This window comes from Narcine bancroftii, chromosome 3, assembly GCF_036971445.1.
Source record: "Narcine bancroftii isolate sNarBan1 chromosome 3, sNarBan1.hap1, whole genome shotgun sequence".
NCBI classification, from domain to species: domain Eukaryota; kingdom Metazoa; phylum Chordata; class Chondrichthyes; order Torpediniformes; family Narcinidae; genus Narcine; species Narcine bancroftii.
The window spans coordinates 195,897,131-195,917,234 of NC_091471.1; the positions used below are offsets into that span (position 1 = coordinate 195,897,131).

The 20,104-nt window shown below is 40.5% G+C and overlaps 1 protein-coding gene across 2 annotated transcripts in view; it reads right to left on the reverse strand.

Moving 5' to 3' along the window:
- Nucleotides 1–14,498, reverse strand: part of pdgfc (platelet derived growth factor c) — a 300,283-nt gene extending 285,785 nt beyond the window's left edge. For both annotated transcript variants that reach the window (XM_069926206.1, XM_069926207.1), the window contains exon 1: nt 14,048–14,498. In XM_069926206.1, coding sequence (XP_069782307.1) covers nt 14,048–14,156 — 109 coding nt within the window. In that variant the 5' untranslated portion in view covers nt 14,157–14,498. The remainder of the gene's footprint in view (nt 1–14,047) is intronic.
- Between the last annotated feature and the right edge of the window lie 5,606 nt (nt 14,499–20,104).

Genomic DNA, 20,104 nt, shown 5'->3' on the forward strand with positions numbered 1-20,104 from the left:
AGATTCCAGCACCTGGCACAAATTTTATATTGTATTTTGCCTCTTACTCTGATCGAAGCACAGAAGTAGCACGACGATTCTGCAGCACTAAAATGTGCTTTTAGTGAAAAAACAAAAAGGTCTGGAAATCTCTCTTATGGACTCAAAGCTAAATTATCTGTCGTCTGTTAGGAATGTAATTAAATGGTCATTAAAGAGAGTACTCCTGTGGAATTCAAGCGAAGTTTCACACACAAAACAAAGTTCAAATTACCATCACCTACAAAAGACCATTATTTTTAACTAATTAACACATTCTTGTGTATGGCAATTATAACATGCCAGATCTGACAAGCTTGGAAAGCCCAAGTGAAAAAGATATAATGATATCATTAAATTACTGAAAGGGACCTGACAGGAGTGGAATTTCCTTTCTTTCGTAATTTCTGAGGGGATTATAACATCATTAGCTCAGCAGTCAAAAGGACTCTCTGTAAGTGGCCTTGACCATCTTGTTTTAATTTAGATCTTTGCAATATGGTTGACGTTCTTTTTCCAACATTTACACTGTTTGGATTAGATAGGACAGTGTACCAAGCCCCACCTGGCTTGCTCATAAAAAAAAATAAACATTTATACTTCTCCCAGAAATCCAGTTTCATTATCCAGGAGCACACTGTTCACCTACATCATAGCTTCACAATGAAGTTGCATCTTGGGACTACCCATTAGCAGGGATATATAGCTAACTTGAAAAATAGTCTTTCACAAATGAAAATGCACTCGTCAACCATCAAGAATCACAACGTTTCCTGGGCACAGTTGATGATTTCAATTGATCTTTGCTTTGGCAGTGATGTTTCAGCCATACATGATTGTGCAGAAATCCTGATATCTGGTTCGTTCATTCATTCACTCACAGGGAATGGGAGCTGGGGTCCAGAGTACAAGGAAGAGTGATACTGGTACTAAAGTCCAGTCTGTGGGCTAGAGATGGGATGGGGCTTAGAACACCCAGAGCATGGAATCTGGGAAGGGTTGTAGCTAGTCAGAGTCTGGAGTGTTTATGTGCAGCACATGAAAAAGTGAAATTTGGGTATTGATAAGAGTAACATATAAAAGTTCAGAAAATCTGACAACCCAGAACCACCAAAGACTCAATAGTGCTCAATTATTGAAGCTTTATTATATTTATTACAGAAAAGAGTTGGAACTATCTGGCCTATATGTTATGTTGTACATCTATTAATATTTTAATGAACTTTTCGATTCATGCATGATCACGTTCAATTAATATCCACCATATTTGTAGAGACTTCAGCTTTTAGGCTCATACCAAATGGACGTTCAAAGGTTTTTAAAAACACACACAGCAGGTTCAAAGATTCCTTTTATTGTCATGTAATAATACATTAAAAATGTGTTACACATTAGATACTTCCATTTTTGTCACCTCCAGCACTCCCGCAGCCCCTTGCAACTGCACAGACTCCAGTTCAAACCATTGGCAACCAGAGCGCCAGATCCAAACCTCTGATACGATCAAAAAAAGCATTTAGTGTCTGAGCCCCTTTGAGAGTCCTCAGCACCCTCTTAAATCCCAGTTCTGATACCTGGTTCCCATGAGCCAATCTCCAGCAGACTGCAGCCTGTGGGGGCCCTTCCATCACTGTCCTTCGCTGGCCCACTGCCATGGTCACCGTCCTGTAATGTCATTTCCTATTCTTCTATTTCTCATAGCTCTCCACTGGCCACCGTGACAGAGGTGCACCAAAGAAAAGGTACAAGGACTGCCTAAAGAAATCTCTTGGTGCCTGCCACATTGACCACCGCCAGTGGGCTGATAACGCCTCAAACCGTGCACCTTGGCGCCTCACAGTTTGGCGGGCAGCAACCTCCTTTGAAGAAGACCGCAGAGCCCACCTCACTGACAAAAGGCAAAGGAGGAAAAACCCAACACCCAACCCCAACCAACCAATTTTCCCCTGCAGCCGCTGCAATCGTGTCTGCCTGTCCCGCATCGGACTTGTCAGCCACAAACGAGCCTGCAGCTGACGTGGACTTTTTACCCCCTCCATAAATCTTCGTCCGCAAAGCCAAGCCAAAGATTTCTCATAACGTACACACATTCTATTGCAAAGCTGGGTACGGATTCATGTCCACTCTCTGGATTTGTTCTGGATTTTAACTAATTACTTTGGGAAGAGTTTGAGTGATTAAAATACATACCCCTTCTTGAAGATAACTTAAATATTACAGGTAGGTTTTGTTTGATTGCAAATAATTTCAATCATAGAGATATGAGCAAAGCTCTGGGTGTAACCCACCTTCTCCTGAACATAGGTTCATAATGACAACCTTGCTTCTTTTAAACTGCAAATCAGCTTTCTGCATGTCCCCCTTTGGGTTATGGACTCAACATGCAACCAAACACCTTCTCCCACCTTTGCCCCATTATCTAGTGAGGCTAATGAGCATCAGCAGATTACATTTGTTTTGTCAATCACCACAGGGAAAAAACCAGTCATGCACTTTCATGGACTGCTTCGACCTGCCAGCATTTAATAGCATTGATGGTAGAGTGAGAAAAACCTGGCAGGACCACTCACAGTGAGTTCCTGCATATTAAACCATCAAAAGTATCAGTAGTCTACTATTCAACAGCCTGATTCCTTTATTAACTGTAATATAATTTTAAATCTGTTAATAATTGCACTGAATATTTTTAGTATCTTAACAATTCTACCAGCTAGTACGCTTTACATCTTCATTCTTTTCCAAAGTTCTTTAAAGCCCAAGAAGTTGAAGTAAAATGTAATAGCTATTGTAATGTGAGAAACTCCATGGTCAACATGCACAGTAAATTCCCTAACGAGCATTATAGAGGATTATGACAACGAACTGATACACTATTTCTGTCACTTTGGTAGAAAGGCCAAAACATCGTTTCTTTTATTTTGGAACGTTGTATTTACCTGTGAGGGCAGGAAAGGATACTACTTAATTTTACAACTGACACAGGGTAAATTCAACAATGCATGTGCTATCCTGCAGTATTAAAGCTTATTGTCTCTTGGTGCCTGCCACATTGACCACCGCCAGTGGGCTGATATCGCCTCAAACCGTGCATCTTGGCGCCTCACAGTTTGGCGGGCAGCAACCTCCTTCGAAGAAGACCGCAGAGCCCACCTCACTGACAAAAGGCAAAGGAGGAAAAACCCAACACCCAACCCCAACCAACCAATTTTCCCCTGCAGCCGCTGCAACCGTGTCTGCCTGTCCTGCATCAGACTTGTCAGCCACAAATGAGCCTGCAGCTGACGTGGACTTTTACCCCCTCCATAAATCTTCGTCCGCGAAGCCAAGCCAAAGAAAAGAAGAAAACTTATTGTATTCAGTTTCTAGAATCGGGTTTAAACTATGTTAAAAGTGGTACCTGTACAACATAACTGTCAAGGTGTCATCCAGTCACAAACCTTAATCAGTTTTTGTCTTGGCAAAGATGCAAAGTATACAAGTGTGAAAGGAAGCAATGCCACATTCATTTGAATTGGAAACAGGAATAGGCATCTTACCCATCCAATTTGTTTGATCATTCAATAAGATGAAAGCTGATGTGATTGTAACATCAGCCCTGATTGATGATCATCTTTGGTAAACATTCAGTCCCTGGCTTATCAAGGATCTACCCAGATAGTCTTAAAGATAGTCAAAAAATTTGATTCACTTCTCTTTGAGCAGCAGAATTCCAAATACTCATGACCACCCAAGAGAAAATAAATTTGCTTCAACTCTGTCCAAGTTGAATGGATTCTTGCTTTTAAACACTGACTACTAATTCTAGATGTTTCCAAGAGAGGAATCTCTCTCCAACGTCCTATAATCCGAGCGCCAGAATCCAAACCTCTGATACGATCAAAAAAAGCATTCAGTGTCTGAGCCCCTTTGGGAGCCCTCAGCACCCTCTTAAATCCCAGTTCTGATACCTGGTTCTTATGAGCCAATCTCCAGCATAACCTCACAATCATTGTATTGAATTCCCTTTGCAATAAATAAATCTTGTTTACTTTCCTAATTATTTGCTGTAGTCAGAGTCATAAAAAGATACCAAGATCCTTCTACATTTCTGAACATTGGAATTTCTCACCACTTCTTTGTATTTGCCACCAAAATTGCCATATTTTCCCATCTTAATTTGCCTGATCTTTTCTCACTTACTTAATCTATTCATGTCCCTTTCTGCTCTTGTTATGTTCTCTTTACAATTTAATTTTGAGCCTGAAATTGTATAATTGGCAAATTTTGCAACCATGTCTTCATTTACCCTTCAAAAAGCTAAGATCCGAACACAACTCGTGCGGCACCATGTCTTAACTTTGCCACTAAAAGGAATACATTTTATGTTTTATATTAGCCAGTCGATCTTCTATCCACATGACCATGTTGCCTACTGCACCTACTGTCACGTTCAGCTATAACCTTGAACTTGATTTTTTTTCTGCAAATCTAATTATATTACAAACTCTGATACCATTTTATTCTCAATGCAGGTTACTCTCTCTCTCTCCCCCCCCCCCCCCCCCCCCCACCCACAGAACAGCAGTAAATTAGTCAAACAATTTCCCTATTATAATGTTGATTTTGCCTGATAACCTTGAATTTTAAAAATGACTTGCTATATCTTTAATAACGGATTCAAACATTTTTCCAGTGGCAGGTGCAGTTATCTGATCAGTGGTTGTCTGATTTCTATCTCCATTTTGAAAACTATTGTTTACCTTTGTATCAACTATCTGAGCTGCCTGTCTTCTTAAGACCCAGGGATGAACTCCAACAGGGACTGGGATAATGGATATCAAGCAACATTAAAGATCCTTGATGCCATTGAGGACAAAGAAACCTATTTGCTTAGCACCCCATGTACCACTTTATACATTCACATCCATCTTCAAAGGGCAGTGTGGTTCCCATGTGTACTAATGATAATGAGTTTAATGAAAATGAGTTTATTATTATAATACACATTTTTTTGTATTTTCAATCTTCTTCAGCATGATGCTGAACCAAGCCATGAAAGACCCCAACAATGAAGACGCTGTTTACATCCGGTACCGCACGGATGGCAGTCTCTTCAATCTGAGGCGCCTGCAAGCTCACACCAAGACACAAGAGAAACTTGTCCGTGAGCTACTCTTTGCAGACGATGCCGCTTTAGTTGCCCATTCAGAGCCAGCTCTTCAGCGCTTGACGTCCTGCTTTGCGGAAACTGCCAAAATGTTTGGCCTGGAAGTCAGTCTGAAGAAAACTGAGGTCCTCCATCAGCCAGCTCCCCACCATGACTACCAGCCCCCCCACATCTCCATCGGGCACACAAAACTCAAAACGGTCAACCAGTTTACCTATCTCGGCTGCACCATTTCATCAGATGCAAGGATCGACAATGAGATAGACAACAGACTCGCCAAGGCAAATAGCGCCTTTGGAAGACTACACAAAAGAGTCTGGAAAAACAACCAACTGAAAAACCTCACAAAGATAAGCGTATACAGAGCCGTTGTCATACCCACACTCCTGTTCGGCTCCGAATCATGGGTCTTCTACCGGCATCACCTACGGCTCCTAGAACGCTTCCACCAGCGTTGTCTCCGCTCCATCCTCAACATCCATTGGAGCGCTTTCATCCCTAACATCGAAGTACTCGAGATGGCAGAGGTCGACAGCATCGAGTCCACGCTGCTGAAGATCCAGCTGCGCTGGATGGGTCACGTCTCCAGAATGGAGGACCATCGCCTTCCCAAGATCGTGTTATATGGCGAGCTCTCCACTGGCCACCGTGACAGAGGTGCACCAAAGAAAAGGTACAAGGACTGCCTAAAGAAATCTCTTGGTGCCTGCCACATTGACCACCGCCAGTGGGCTGATATCGCCTCAAACCGTGCATCTTGGCGCCTCACAGTTTGGCGGGCAGCAACCTCCTTTGAAGAAGACCGCAGAGCCCACCTCACTGACAAAAGGCAAAAGAGGAAAAACCCAACACCCAACCCCAACCAACCAATTTTCCCCTGCAGCCGCTGCAACCGTGTCTGCCTGTCCCGCATCGGACTTGTCAGCCACAAACGAGCCTGCAGCTGACGTGGACTTTTACCCCCTCCATAAATCTTCGTCCGCGAAGCCAAGCCAAAGAAAAAGAAACACATGGTACAATGTACATATACACCGAAATTCTTACTTGCTGCAGCAGAACAGGTGCCTGTAGAGGAAAATCTATAATAGTAAACTAATCAAACACAGATTCAAATTATAGAATGGTTCTCACTGTCCAGAACACACAAGCCCACCAGTTTCAGAAATCCCCTTTTGTTCCCATGGACACAACACGCTTCTTCTCCAGGGCTATGCAGGCATAGACACTTGTGAATGGACACTTTAGCCAGGTCCAGGAGTAAACCAACCAGGAGATCTTTCGAGTGACTCACCCCCTCCTCTTCCTTACTAGGTGGCTGAAGACCAGGAGTATGGAACTAAAATGCAACAAAAACGTGAGAAGCAGCCCCTTCAGATATTCAAACAGAGGCTGAAAACTCTCATACTCCCTATGAACATGGTATACACTGTCTGCTCCCAGCCACAGAAGTGGAAGGCAGTTGAGGAGTCCATATATTAACTTAAACATCAGTTACATGGTTCTGCTCAGTGAAATACTTTCCACTCCAGGCTTCCATTGTAAAGAGTTCATCAAAAAATGATCTCCGCTGGGCATCTCCCTCAGTTCCCAACGGCAAAATGGATCACCACGGCATGCAGGACCAACTCCCGAGAACGAATTCTGGTCCTAGGTTCAATGAGTAATTCCAGTCAAGCAAGAGTTAGCTCAGCTGAGACCAATCCACACAATGGAGCCTCCTCCATACACACTGCAATAGGATGGGGATCTGCCACTCCCAAAGCCAAAATACACCTTCTTGCAGGCAGAGGAGGAAATCTTTCCCAAGCTTTTCATGAACCCTCGATAGAAACTCCAGCTCCCGTGGAGTGGCAGAGCTGAATTTTGCTGCTGAGAGCCATGTATCACCCGGCTCTTCTTGGGTACTGGAATAATGGATGTCCTTTTGAAGCAGATGAGGACCTTTGACAATTGACGATGTCCAGCCAAGTAGTTCATATGGTGCAAAGAAATGCACAGAAGCAATTGGTCAGATTTCCTCAATAAAGTTCCCATTCACCTTGTGCACGGCAAGGTAATACCACTTCCTCCGATTTTGATCTATATCACAAAGGAGACTGACATGGAAATGTTATTCCATTCCATCATGACTGCTGGGTCAAAATCCTGGAACTTACTATTCATTCTACTATACCACTATCACAAGAAAAGAAACAGTTCAACGGTAATTTGTACTACGTAGTAATGCCCACAACCTGTGACTGTTTGAGTATTTTTAGTGAGGGATGTCAAAAATGGAATTTGAAGTATTGGGTTTCAAAGAATTCAAGTGGTGCTGTATTTTGTATTTGAAATTCAACATGCCACAAAATGATAGACACAACATCTGAGCTTCGATTTCCCACAGGTAACATGTTTCTGGCTTTCAGTCATGCCGTGTGAATAATCAGGGAGTGGAAACCTGGACTTTTTCCACGGAGAAGCAAGGGAAAAATGAGAGGTAAAATCACCAGGGAATGTTCACACACAACAGCTGTAAGTATGGTGCCTTTAAGTACAATGCCAGTCTTTACTCTCACTGATATAAAGGATTTCAGTACCACAAATTAAACGTTAGATATGTTAAGAATTGAAATGTAAATGCCACCCAGATCTCTCAGAATATACATTAAAGAATATTTGTTCATTTTATGTTGTAGTGCAGCTATTTCATTCAATTGTTTGGAGTAGATCCTACATTTGTTTACCTTTTCCCCGGTTTGATACAAAATAAACTTTAGTTTGCAATGCCACAGTCTTTCTGCATATAAACTTGTATATTGCCATCAGCAGTCACCCCAACACGCGATCAATGAGCAATTGTTAAAAATGTAACTGCTCTGATAGATTCTGATTTACTTGACTAACACAGTAGATTTACAAACGCTTACACTTCAAAAATTTGTTGGCTGTGCAATGTTTTGGATTTAATTAAAAAAGTGAAAAACAACAAATATATTATTTCTTTTTCCAAAGCTATACTTTTGCAGGATCTCAAGAGAACAACCAAATCAAACTACCAGACAAAATTACTTACACTTAAACTCATGAAAGATCATTTTATCCCTGGAGCATTCCTTAAGTGTTCAAACTGCATGAACTTCTCATTGATAAAAGTATCGATAAATGAACCTTCATGGGAAGCTAAAGTCATAAACAATAGATAAAAATGTTACAGTAATAAAGGTGCTTTTTTAAAAATTCAATGCTGATTCAATGAAGGATCCAATCTTGCTTGAATGGTGGCACAGATGACATGGTATGTGCCATTACTTCACAGAGGCTAAATTCTCTCGATGAATGTCTGGTATCAACGAGAACTCTGTCCAGACATAAATGACTTCTTTTTTATGCATATTTACTTAGTCACCAGTTCTTATAAGAAATTATAACAATTATAAATGCAGGTAAGTAGTAAGATGACAGATTTCTTGATTTTCATGATGTAACTGAGGTCTTATCACTGTTAACCAAGACACTTTCTGATTTGCCTGTGTGTGTTTGAGATACTCCATTGACTGAAGGATGTAGAAATATTTTACTGCTACAGATTCCCTTAGAATGTGAATGAAAAAAGCAATGCCAAACTTAGCTTACCTCATAATCATTTATAAACTATCCTTTCTGTGGCCAAGAAGCATTTAAAAAAAAGAAACATCCTTTTTATATTTCACTTCTTCAACAACAGTTAATACAGCAATCAGAAGGCAAAAACGCCAGATATTGGAAATCTGAAATGAATACAAAATTGCTGGAAATACTCAGGTCAGTCACCATGCAGACACTTAATTTTAAAATGTGTTTAAGAGGTACTTTACAAATACATTCAAAACTAAAGACAAAGAGAAATAAAGGAACAAGCATTTGACGTTGCACAAAAGATTCAAGATTCCTTTATTGCTATATAATAGCACAGAATATGTATAATTACACAAAATTCCCTTTTGCTACCAAAAAGCAAAGAGTCACTACTAAGATCACCCAGCATCTCTTACAGTAAGAGAGAAAGGAAAGCAAAAAAAAAAAAAGTCCCTTCAGGGTTGCTGAAAGCTCATGGATCCATCTCCAGCACTCCCACAGCCTCTGCAGGCTCAGAGAAAGCTGTTTATACAAAGCAAGAACTTAGTAAACAGTCAGAAAATTCAAAGGTAAATCCAAAGGCTATTAAAGAATCAACCGAGGTCCAGGGGAAATAAAGGAATCTGAGATTTTGAATGAACCATTGAAGGAATTAAAAAGATGCAATGCTGAAAGTGAAAAAAACTATGCGATAAAATAACATTAAAAAATCTTAAAGCTAGATGTGGGCACCTGAACTCATTACATTTTCAAAAACACATGCAGAGATGGTTGTGTTCATCAAGCACTATTCCACTATTTTTCAGATTATCTAAGATGCTAAAACTTGTCAGCATTATCAATAAGCCTCGACATGGCCCAGCAATCCACTGTATCAATAAAATTACAAAATGAAATTCACAATGCTTCCAGCATAATGGCAAAGTATGCAATGGAAATTAGAATACAAGCACCAGAATTTCTGATGATCTTGAACATATGCAGGAGGGAAGCTGGGAGATTATGGGATTGTTGAGTTCAGTAGAAGTAGATGAAAGTTTCAACTACAACTTCCCCCAAGCCTGATTATTATCCTGATCCACCAAGACCTCAAGCATTAGATAGCATGTCTAAATCCTTTCATAGAGTTATCATTCTCTAACTATAAACTCAAGCAGTCCTGGAATCATTTCATAATTTAGCTTTCCTCCAATTTTGTTCACGCTCACCTCCATTTACTTTAGTCTTCCACAGGCAACTGTGCCTGCAGCTGTCTTCCTGTCAAACTCTAGAACTACCTCTGAAATTCTTCCTGCTTCTGCATAAACCATAAGAAACTTAATTTATGTCTATCTTAGTTTACTGATTCTAATGACATTCTAAAATCTCTTGGGAAGTAATGAGATATTTTAACTGCATTAAATACATTGATAAATGCCTGATGCTAATATTGCCATCCATGCTTTCCTAAGTTCTAAATACTGGAGGTCCTTCTTCAGATCACAGTAAGAGGGAACAGGAATAAATGAATCAGCTGCTTGAATCTTCTCTGCCTTCAATAGATTCATGGTTGATAAAACATTCCTCAAGTTTGTCTTCCTGACCTCTTCTGGCAATCCTCAACTCCCAACTATTAAAAATCTATTTCAGTCTTAAATATATGGAAGGATTCTGCCCACTTGATGCTTTTGAAAGCAGTTCTAAAAACTCACAACTCTGAAAGAAGTATTTCCTCATTTTTCTTAAAAGAATGCCCTCTTATTATGAGACCACATTCTTTGGTCCAAGACTTTAAGGGAGAGAAAATAGCCCCTCAGAATTTACCCTGTCCCGTTCCCAAACAACATTTAATGTTTCAATCAGTTGTCTCTCAATGAAAGAGTGGAAACCAACAAGTTCCTTGGAGTTCACCTAACTAGTGACCTATTGTGGATACACATCTCCTCTCTTGTCAAGAAGGTGCAACAGCGACTGCACTTCCTGAGAAAACTGAAGTTGGCAAGGCTTATCAGCTATCATTATGTCAATCTTCTAGCAAGAGCATCCTAGCCGCCATCATAGTGTGGTAAGTTTTCAGCAGAGAAACTGATCGGAGGTCAATGCATAGGTACATAAGAGTAGCAGAGAGGATCACTGGAGTCTCCCCCCCATTGATGTGATCTACTGGAATCGTTGTCTGAAGAGGGCACAGAAAATTATTAAGGAGCCCTTCCACTCCACACACAGCATCTTTCAGCTTCTTCCATTGGCGGAGATACAGGAGTATCTGAGCCAGCACCACCAGTCTGCAGAACAGCTTCTTCCCATGGGCAGTGAGAATGCTGAACAACCAAAGGAACTGCTCACACTAACCATCCGAGACTCTCATATGTACAAAACAATATTTATTTGCATGTGTATTATTTGTCTGTATGTGTGTTATGCTTGGTTGTTGTATCTGTGTGTTTTGCATCGAGGACCGGAGAATGCTGTTTTGTTGGGTTGTATTCATGCAATTAGAAGACAATAAACTTTATTTGATTCTTCTAATCTTCAGTAAGTAGCATCCCAAACTGTTCAACCTTAGGACAATCCTTCCATGCAAAAGAATATTGTACCTCCCTGAACTTCACTCAAAGTTAAAAAAAAACATTGTTTGTAGCACTCTAGATTTGATCTCACTTGTATTTTGTATAGCATTTCCCATGAGCTGCTGTGTGTCTGCTAGCTTTTCACATTTAATGCACAAGGACTCCCATATTATCTTTGATTATGCCCTTTTCCGAAAGGGATCTACCACTCTCCATCTCCAAGTGTGCAACTTTTAGGTCAACTTTTTGTGTTTATTTAATTTGACATAGTACCTGTCTTTGCCTGATAAATGCTCCCGAGAAGCACTTGGTAAAATTTTGTTGTGTTAAAGGCATTATTTAAATACAACATGTCATTAGTGAGTTGAAAGCAATTAACAAATGGGGGAAAAGAAAACCTGATGTGCCGATATTTTGATTTTTGCTTGTACTTTATTTGAGAGAATGCATTACCATCTGAGCAATTAACTGCTCTGATTTTTTTTCTTTAACAATACTGATCGATCAATGGGGCAAATTCAATATTTTCTTTTTCTGTTTACAATATTTTCATATTTTAAATACAGTAATCAGAGACATACTCCATGTCCAGATGCCAGTAATTGGCCCCACACACTTCCTATGCTTGTACTAATCCAATATGAATGTACGAGTTCAATTTGTCCCCCTGCCTCTCGACCTCAGCAGCAGGCAGCAAAGTGTAAGAAAATTAATGGTAACCAGGAAAACTATGATGCCTTTAGCAGCCTATCAGCTGCTCACAACTTTTAAATAGTTTCTAATTTGCTGATTGATAGAAACGCTTAAAATCTTTTTACATTAAAAAAAAAGACAATGAGTTAAAATATCACAGCACTTACCTTTTCCTATTGGATTCATTAACCTGAGGGACTGAACACGAAACATATCCAGCTCCTCTTGACTCCTAATCAGTCTTCCACTGCTGTACTACTGAGTCCAGCAGGAGATGATGGCCTGTTGCACGAGCACTTGACCCTTAGACTTTCACCTTTCAGCATACACACCTGGAAACCTGAAAAGCTTTGGACATCGAAAGACTGAAGGCCAGAAAGCACTATTTTTGGCTTTTTGAATATGGCCCAGTACACCTTAAAACAACATTATTGTAATGTCTGAATCTACTTTGTAATGTTCAAAGCAATTGCTAGATATGGGGTAACTCTAGCTCATTGCAGAGTCTGATTCACATTAGTGCAATGACCCAACATTTAATCCAGGTACAAAGCTTAACAGTCTTCAGCTGAGGCTACTTTGAGACATTGCTGTGCTCTGTCCAACCACTGGATCACACCTAACATTGCACTATCATCACACACAAGAAACTTTATTTATGTGATCAACGCAGAGAACTCAATGCTATTTCACACTTACACATCATAAAGAAGTGCTGGATTTTTGAAGTATGAAATCCTTTGATGTAAGTCTATGATCTCAGCTGCATATTATTAAACGGAATATGATGTCTATAAATCTAGTTACACGGGGACACATTTTTATACTTATTAAACTAATCTCAACTTTTTATTTTGGTCCGGACCCACGCTGGTTTATTCCAATCATTTCTTACTCGGGTTTTAAAAAAAAACGCAGGAATCTTTTCCTTTCCACGCCTTATTATTACCCAGACTAGGTTGTAATCTAGAACTGTCAAGTCCCAAAACTATATAATTAGACACTAATGAACGGGGAGAGTGGTTTATCATAGCTTTTAACGTAGCAATCTTAGTTTTGCCAAAAGGGTGGACTCCAGCGGGAACGCACCTTCGGATTCTCCAATGCAAAGCAAAAACCTCATGGGCAAACATAAATAAAAATGAACTGCCTTGGATTGAACCCCCTCTTTCTGAAAATGGGTGAAAACTCAATGGGGGAGAAACCCATATTTTCACTCTGTCTGAGTGGTTCCTCAGTTAAATGCAAGTTAGTTTTTTTTTTAAAAATCGCAGCTCTGTGTTAAGTAACCATCCAGAAAATTAAAGCCACAAACCCGAAGGGCCGAACAGCTCCCTTCTGGGCTGTTCATAAATGAATGCCGCAATCGGCCCACGGATGTGTGCACAGCCCTCGAAGCGAGATCGTGGAAGTTTTGCTCCGTCAGTGCGCTGCTCATTCGCGGGCTGACTCTTGATGGCTTTCACTGGCTCCTCCAAGTTCTCTGACTGTGAGGCCAGCTTTGTTAGCGCTTGCTCTTTGATCACCGCCCTGGCTGCCTGCAGGTGCCAGATGTCATCGCGTTTACAAGCGGCGTGGCTCGGTTTAAAAAAAACACACACGCCAGCCCTACTTCAGAAGCAGAAAATAGAAGACTTAAAAGTCTTTCTTGAGGACCTCTTTATTATTATGCAGTTACAAAGTGGTGTCGATGAAGCTTGCATACGTTTCTCTTTTTTTTTAATAAAAAAGGTTTTGCAGGAGCTTTTCACTAGACATTGTATCCCAGTGAGACTTTTCCATTCTGGCACTGGGAAAATCCACATTCCCTACAGTCAAAATCTTAAACACACGTATGGTGGGGGCGGGGGCAAGAGTCCCTCACTTGGAAATAATTTCACTGCATGCTGGCCGGGGGACAAAAAGATTCATACCTGTGAGGCGACCAGCCACTGGCCACACTGGCAAGAGAGTGCAGCTTAAAAGAATACGCGTCAGACAGGGCAATCCCAACTTCACCACATTAAAGAGCCAACAGCGGTGGGGTGGGGGTGAATAGACTTACCGTTCGGTTCCTTGTTACTTGAGGGCTGGAACTTGTTGATTTGGGCTTCCGATCCATGATGGCGGAAGTTGAGAGCCGATATTAGCAGGAGTGCTAATGACAGGGACATTTGAGGGGGCAATGTGTGAGCGGTGGCGGGGGCAGAGTAGACAAGACGCACACTGGGCTTCTTCGGGCTGCCTCGCTCGCAGCAGCCGCCGCTTCTACCACGCAGAATGGCGAGTGCAGGGACCCTGATGTGCCAGCGTTTCCATCAGATAATCACACAGTGGCTTCCACATTCCGATCCAAAGCACTCCCTTCTTCTCTTCACCGTGCCCCGACCCAACGATCTCACTTATCAACTCAATGGCTAATGTAAGGCGGAAAAAAAATGACAGACGGTTATGCCAGAACCCGAGTTTTTTTTTTAAAGGCACAGCCAAGTTTTTACGCACACCTGTCAACTTTTATAAACTTCTGGATTTTAAAACTGTCTTCCATATAAAGTCGAAAATCTTTGAGTTTTATTTTCCCTTTGTGTTTTTTTTTCTATCATCAGCTGCCAGATCCAAACTTCTCTGTCTGGACAAACTTTTAGTCAAAAATTACTTTAAAAGGTAGTTTACCATCGAACAGCTGGATTCCATTATTCCAGGGTACTTTCAAGTGGAGGGTTTTTTTTTAAAGGGCTGATTTAAGTTTTTTTTCTTACTTGACGTCAGTTAAAGACAAAAACAAATCCTACAGAGTGCTGCCTGTTGCCGTGCGAAAGGAAAGATTGCGCCGTTGCACTTTTTACCACCCCTTCGGCTGCTCAGTTCACACACGCGGGTTGGATTCGCCTCTTGGGTGAGCAAGACTGCCAACTGGCGACACGACAGGTGGTGCAGCCATTGCTGGCTGTAAACCTCTCCAGGGACCAAAAAAAAACCTTCAGACATCAGACTTTACATAGCAGCCTTAATCCCCCAGTGCAGTTTACAAACCGAACCCCCGGATTGTTTCGAAACTATATTGGGATAGTTTGGAAATCCTATATCTAAATTTAAAAAATTAAAACGTCGACTCCTTTTTTAAGGCTGTTGGGATGTTTTGGGAGTGGGAGGGTGTGGAGAGGGGGGGGGGGGGGGGGGGGGGTCCAATGCGAATAACAACCCAGTATTCCATTCCGATCTGTTGCGACCCTCACTGTTCCGCTCGCAACTCGCGCCAAGTATTTATTCATTGTGAATTGGACGGAAAACAGCGCCGAAAACTTGTATCGGCTTCTCAATAAAAGATATGCCTAAATGCCTGTGGATGATACCGATTTCACTGTGGCCCACATGAGTCGAAAGATGTGGTTTTCGCTGAACGCTGAGAGTTGAAACCACTAATGGGGCGAAATTCGGGTTTTAAAAAATGTATCATTAACAATCTGAGGTTCAAATGAGTTGACAATAGCCAAGGCGGAAAAAGAGATGATAACTATATAGAAACGACATGTACTGGAAAGGGAATGTCAGATAAACATCTGTAGAGAGAGAGACAGAGAAAATAGCTACATGACGTCTGCTTGATAGTTTGGCTTTTGGCAGAAAATGTTGCATTTAAACGCTGATGGTCAATTTGCTGGATGGTATTCACACACCATTCTTATATCAAAATTAAAACTTTGAACAGTTTGCAGTGACGGCATTTTTGGGGTGTGTTTTCCCCACAAGGCCAACTGATGAATGCCATTCTTCGACTGAAAGGCTTGCTGCCAACCGCGTGTTCTGTTGGACCACACAACTTCAGCCCTGGTGAAACACGTTTGAAATGCCAAGCAACAATGTGCATTTCAAACTCACAACTCTCATAAATATAAAGGACTTTTGAAAGAGAGTAACCTCACAGGACTGGGCTTGATGCCTCCTAGATTTGAGTCAAAATGCCTCGGGATAATTCTTGATTGCTGATATATATATAAATGAATAAAGGTTAAAATGAAACAAATAATGCTGGTTATACAAATGATGTGGGCAAAGAAGTAAGTAAGTACTGGATGAGGCCCTCAGGCCCTATTGTGACCTGGAGCATTTCTATTAATAACATAGATGCAGAATAATCAGATTTATTGTCATGAGCAAGTCATGAAATTCGATGTTTTACAGCAGAATCAAAGTGGAAATATAGACCGCAGAGCCCACCTCACTGACAAAAGGCAAAGGAGGAAAAACCCAACACCCAACCCCAACCAACCAATTTTCCCCTGCAACCGCTGCAACCGTGTCTGCCTGTCCCGCATCGGACTTGTCAGCCACAAACGAGCCTGCAGCTGACGTGGACTTTTTACCCCCTCCATAAATCTTCGTCCGCGAAGCCAAGCCAAAGAACCATCTCACAGCAATAATATTTTTTTAAAGTGCACAAAAAGGAAGGCAGTGTCTTTGCTTCACTGATCATTCAGGAATCTGATGACAGGAAGGAAGAAGCTGTCCTTGCGCCGCTGAGCGCTCTTCTTTAGGCGCCTGTGCCTTTTTCCCCGATGGGAGCAGAGTGAAGAGGGCATGGCCTGGGTGGTGGGGGTCTTTGAGGGTAGCGGCTGCATTTTTTTTTAAGACACCCACTCATGTAGATGTCCTTGATGGAGTGAAGTCTGGTGCCTATGATGTCACAGGCCAAGTTAACAGCCCTCTGGAGCTTTTTCTTGTCCTGAGATTTAGTGCCTCCATACCAGGCAGTGATGCAACCAGCCAGAATGCTCTCCACAGTACTGTAGAAGTTTTTGAGAGTTTTCGGTAACATACCAGATCTCCTCAAACACCTCACAAAGAATAGCCACTGGCGAGCCTTCTTTGTGATTGCATCAACCTGGAGGCTCCAGGACAGATCCTCAGAGATGTTGACCCCAGGATTTTGAAGTTCTTGACCCTCTCCATACTGAGCCCTCAATGAGGACTGGGTCGTGTTCCCCTGACTTCCTCCTGAAGTCCACTGTCAGTTCTTTGGTTTTGCTAACATTGAGCACAATAAGATGAAGATTTCCAACATTTCCCAATTAGGAGATAACAAGCAAATTGGAAAATATGCTATGAGAATCTGGCTGTAGACTGGGAGATTGCTTTGCTGAGCACCTTCTCTCAGTCTGTATCAGTGACAAAGACCTTCCAGAGGCCAACCATTTCAGTTCTGTGTTACACTCACATACTCACATAAGCAGTATGTCCGTGGCCTCATGTACTATCCCACCAAGCCCATCCGTAAATTGGAGGAACAACACTTGATTTTCCATCTGGACACTCTTCAGCCAGATGGCATTAACATCGACTTCTTCCGCTTCAGCTAACCTGTTCCCCTTTCCCCTTCCCTTCCCTCTGTCAGCTCTCCAACCTCTTCCCTCTCAATTCACCCAACCATCCCTCCTCCCCTTGTTGCTGCTGTGCCCCTGCTTCCTTCTCCACTTATTAGGTTTGCCACCTCACCTCCCCCTTACCCCTTTATTTGGACGCCTGCTGACATTTTTCCATACCTTGATTAAGGACTCAAGCCCAAAACATCAGTTATGTGTTTTTATCTTTGCTATATAAAGGACCCTGTTGACTTGCTGAGTTTCTGCATCTTTATGTGTTTTCTTCAACCACGGTGTCTGCAGACTTTCTTGTTTTATTTCAGACAAAATATGAAACTGGGCTGAGTATCTGGAAATAATAAAATTTAATACAAACAAAGGAAGGGAAAATTGGAGATACATAAGGTGATCTCAGAACATTTAAGAAATATCTGGATGGAGGCATGACCATGCTAAGGAGCTGAGTATGTGTGCTTTGAAAGAGTTCTCCACAGAAAGTATTAAAAAGACAGTTAGAAACCTCAAAACCAGCATTTTAGCATCAAAAATGGAGAAAGCTAGTGCCAAATGATCAAGGCAACCAAGAGCAAAAACTGAACAAACAATATCTAGCGAGGCTTCTATCAGATTATTCTCCATTAATATTAACTATAGCAATAATGGAAAAGCAAGAGAATGTATACAGCTAGTGTCTGAATACTACATCACTTAAAAGAACAGACTTCTGTGAATTTATAAAAAGACAGATAGAAATATTTTGTGAAACAAATCTACCACCTACTAATAATAGTTTTCTGATATGCAACAGGCTCAAAGCCTATTTAAGGGGACAAGTTACATCCTATACAAAGAATCTTAAGAAGGAACATATGGCAAAAGTAAACAGTTTGGAGAAGGATATTAAAGAATTAGAAAGACATCAAAGAACACGACTACAAGAAGAATACAGATTACTGGAGAATAAAAATCTAAGATAAAATACATAACAAACATATAGGACAGAAAAAGCTAACTTAAAAACTAAGCAACAATGCAATGAGTTGGGTGAACAGGCGCACAAAGTTTTAGCTTGGCAGATTAAAACAGAGGAGTCATCAAGAATGATAAATGCTATAAAAACATTAGTATATAAGCAAAAAGAAATTAATGACATTTTTAGACAATATTACACAAAATTATACAAATCATAATTACTAGGAGATGAGAATGAAATAGAAGATTTTTTTTGTTGAATGTTGAACTTCCAAAACTAGGAGAGAGAGAGAAAGGATAGAATTAGATGCTTCCTTCACAAGTGAATAAATCAAAAAGGCCGTGGGCACTCTACAAGCTAATAAATCGCCAGGGGAGGATGGATTTCTACCTGAATTTTACAGACAATTCAAAGAATTATTAATGTCCCTGTTAATGGATGTGCTGGACCAAGCAATGGAAACACAAACCCTCTTGGAATAATTCTCAACCGTGATTATGACAGTTTTACCAAAAAAGAATAAGGATGCAGTAAAAACTTTGTCATACAGACCAATATCTGTGTTAAATGCTGATTATAAAATACTAGTGAAAGTATTGGCTAATAGGTTAGGACAACACTTGCCAAAACTGATACATATGGATCAAGAAGGATTTGTTAAAAGAAGGCATTCCTCAAATAGTTTAGGAAGATTATTTAACATAATACACATGGAAAAATCTGAACAAAATTCAATAATACAGTCTTCCTAGATATGGAAAAAAAAATCAACTGGTCCTTTTTACTTAAAACAATGGAAAAAAATTGGTATAGGCAGGACATTTATAAATTGGATAAATACTTTATACCATAAACCACAAGCGAAAATAATAACAAATAATCAGATGTCGGCAGTGTTCCCCTTGAGTAGATTGAGCAGACAGGGATGCCCCCTGTCCCCAGCACTTTTTATTTTAATGATTGAACCACTGATGAACACAATAAGAAATTGAACTACTGGTGAACACAATAAGAAGGGATCTGGATATAAAGGGCTCCAAAGTCAGGCAAGAACAACATAAAATCAGTCTATTTGCCGATGATGTGCTATTGTACCTTTTAGAAATGGCTAAATCTTTGGAAAAATTACAAGGAACACTAGAAAAATATGGAAGAATATCAGGCTACAAAATAAATATGGATAAAAGTGAGATAGTGCCATTTAAAAATTTTTGAATATGATAAGATTCCAAAAAGGAAGTAAATTTAATGGATGGAATAAAATATCTTGGAATAGCAACTGACAATAACTTTCAAAATCTGTACAAACTAAATTATCGTCCTCTTCTTGGGAAGATAGAAAGAGACTGACAGAAATGGTGAGACTTACCGATTACTTTGGAGGGAAGGGTTAACTGCGTCTAAATGAAAGTGATGCCAAAACAGCAATATCTTTTTCAATTGGTGCCTATTCTGTTACCTAAATACTTTTTAAAGCTACTAAACAACTATATTAGACAGTTCCTATAGAATACCAAGAATTGCATTGGGATGCAAGTCTTTAGACTTCCAGATTTCAAGAAATAGCTGCAAAGGCTTAATTTTTTGCAGCCTTCTTCACTGATCCCTATCTTGGGATCTAATGGGAATGCACTCAATGGAGGAGGGAGAAGCAAAGGACTTTATCTATAAATGGAGAGTCCAATCACTAAAGAAAAAAGATGGGAAATCCCATTTTAGTACACATTATTAGAATGTGGCAAAAAAATTAATAGATGTATAGAAAAAATAAGTAGGGATATCAATAAAA